Genomic DNA, 2,158 nt, shown 5'->3' with positions numbered 1-2,158 from the left:
TTTGCCAATAAAGAGGACTTTGCAGAATAATACAGCATTCGAAATTCACACTAGCTATGTAGGCTTCAAGGATGTTTAGAAAGTGGCTTTTGAGTGTAAGCAAAAAAATTTTTAAAGATCATTTTTCTCTGTAGAAAATAAATTAATAAATTCCAGTTGGTTTTTTAAAAGATGTTTCATGAAACTTATAGTAGAAGAAACCACATTGCCAGATGGGAAAGTAATCTATTTATGAATAAAGTGAAAATGGATTGTAATTTACCTTTTCCTTTTATTTTTTCTTCGCAGGTCAATAACACGCTCTTATTATCGCAATTCTGTGGGTGGCTTACTGGTGTTTGACATCACAAATCGACGATCTTTTGAACATGTGAAAGACTGGCTAGAAGAAGCAAAAATGCATGTGCAGCCCTTTCAGATTGTGTTCCTCTTAGTAGGACATAAATGTGACTTAGTGTCACAGCGTGAGGTTACAAGAGAAGAAGCTGAAAAACTGTCGTCTGACTGTGGCATGAAATATATAGAAACTTCAGCTAAAGATGCCACGAATGTCGAAGAGTCCTTTACAATTCTTACACGAGACATCTATGAACTTGTAAAAAAAGGAGAAATCTCAATACAGGATGGATGGGAAGGTGTCAAGAGCGGCTTTGTTCCAAATGTTGTCCATTCGTCAGAAGAAGCGGTGAAGCCCAGAAGACAGTGCACCTGCTGAATTCGTAGCATGCCAAAGAGCGCACCGGGTGTTCAGAAGATGATGCCAACCTAAATAACAGAATAATAGTTTTGAAACAATATTAGATCATGACATAGCCGAATCATAGAACGGTAATTTGTTTTTGTATCCTTCTGTCTAGGTCATAACTTCATAAAACTTTAAGTGCTTTTCTTCTTTTCAGAGTACAATAACTTTGTGTGGTCTTCAGGAAAATAAATGATATTTTGCTAAAGGAAAAATAATCCTATAGCGAGACAGTGAGAAAGTGCAATAATCATCATGACAACATCCTCCCTTGGGCTTTGTACTTTGAATACTGTTTAGAATCAAGGCTTGCTCGGTGAGGATCAGATGAGCTCATTACTTTTCTTCATCCTGCCTTAGTTTTGGACAAGAAAATACTATACCGTGTACTTTTTTAATGTGATTACTTACTCAAGTGCAGGGTTGCTAATGACCATTAAAGTTTGGAATGCTGTAGAATTTCGTAATGGAGATAACTCTAAAGAAAGCAAGAGAGATTGCTCCGATAGCAAACACTTTTGATATGACTATGAATACAAGCCTTACTGAAAAGGAAGAATGTTTTAGAAAAGATTATTTATTTGTATACAAATACGGGGAAGAGAAGCGATGAAATTTATTATTAAGTATTTTCTGAATTGCCAATGAAACTAAACGTAACATCACATGTGATCCAGCTGTTATTTGACTTGGATACAAAACAGATTTCCCAACCACTGGAGTTACATTTTGGTGGCTGGATCCTCAGCTGGGTAATTATCATAGTCTAGAGAATTGTGTTAAGTTACACAAACAAATTCCATATTAGCTTTAAAAATAAATCTACTTCTAAATAGAAGTAAAAGTAAGTTAAAAAATGCTGCAACCCATGGGCACCCAGGCCTTAAATTTGAATAGAGCAAGGATTGTTTTCTTCTCAGCCAGCAAATGTTAAACTGTTGTCTAAAAAATGAAGGTTTTAAAACCAAAACTGTTATGAATAGCGCGTTTGGAGAGGAGAGAATTTCTAAAATAATGCTTGGCTCCAGAGAGCGAAGTTGGAGAACCCCTATTCTACGAAAGCAACATATAATAGCTTTTAATAACAGTAATTATAGGAGAAATCTGTGATCATGTAGCAATTTACTGAGCTTGAGGTCATCTCCCCACTCCTCTGAATATAACACTAGCTTTATGCAAACTATGCCCTATATGTCTAGCACTTAAATACCAAATAAGTCTGTTCCTATTTTATTGTAGTAGTATAACAAGATGACTTGATCTCCAGAGTTCATAAGCATCTGCAGTTTATTTGGGCATACTTATAACCACCGACCATCAAGCCAGTTGTCTTTGTAAAAAGGTGTGTTACCGTGTTACAACTCTCCATTTTCAAGACCAGGCAACAAGTCTATCTAATCTAACTTTTTTCTTCAA

At 35.7% G+C, this 2,158-nt stretch overlaps 1 protein-coding gene across 1 annotated transcript; it reads left to right on the top strand.

The window, feature by feature from the left end:
- Positions 1-288: 288 nt before the first annotated feature.
- Positions 289-715, top strand: LOC104487950 (ras-related protein Rab-39A; the record flags this gene model as incomplete). Its single annotated transcript, XM_010137413.1, has 1 exon — positions 289-715. A coding segment is annotated over one exon (427 nt), but the record flags the coding sequence as incomplete, so codon positions are not given.
- Positions 716-2,158: the final 1,443 nt, after the last annotated feature.

Source organism: Buceros rhinoceros, unplaced genomic scaffold (genome assembly GCF_000710305.1).
Source record: "Buceros rhinoceros silvestris isolate BGI_N320 unplaced genomic scaffold, ASM71030v1 scaffold38225, whole genome shotgun sequence".
Lineage (NCBI taxonomy): Eukaryota > Metazoa > Chordata > Aves > Bucerotiformes > Bucerotidae > Buceros > Buceros rhinoceros.
The sequence above is the reverse complement of the archived record's forward strand: the minus strand, read 5'-3'. Positions and strand labels throughout refer to the sequence as shown.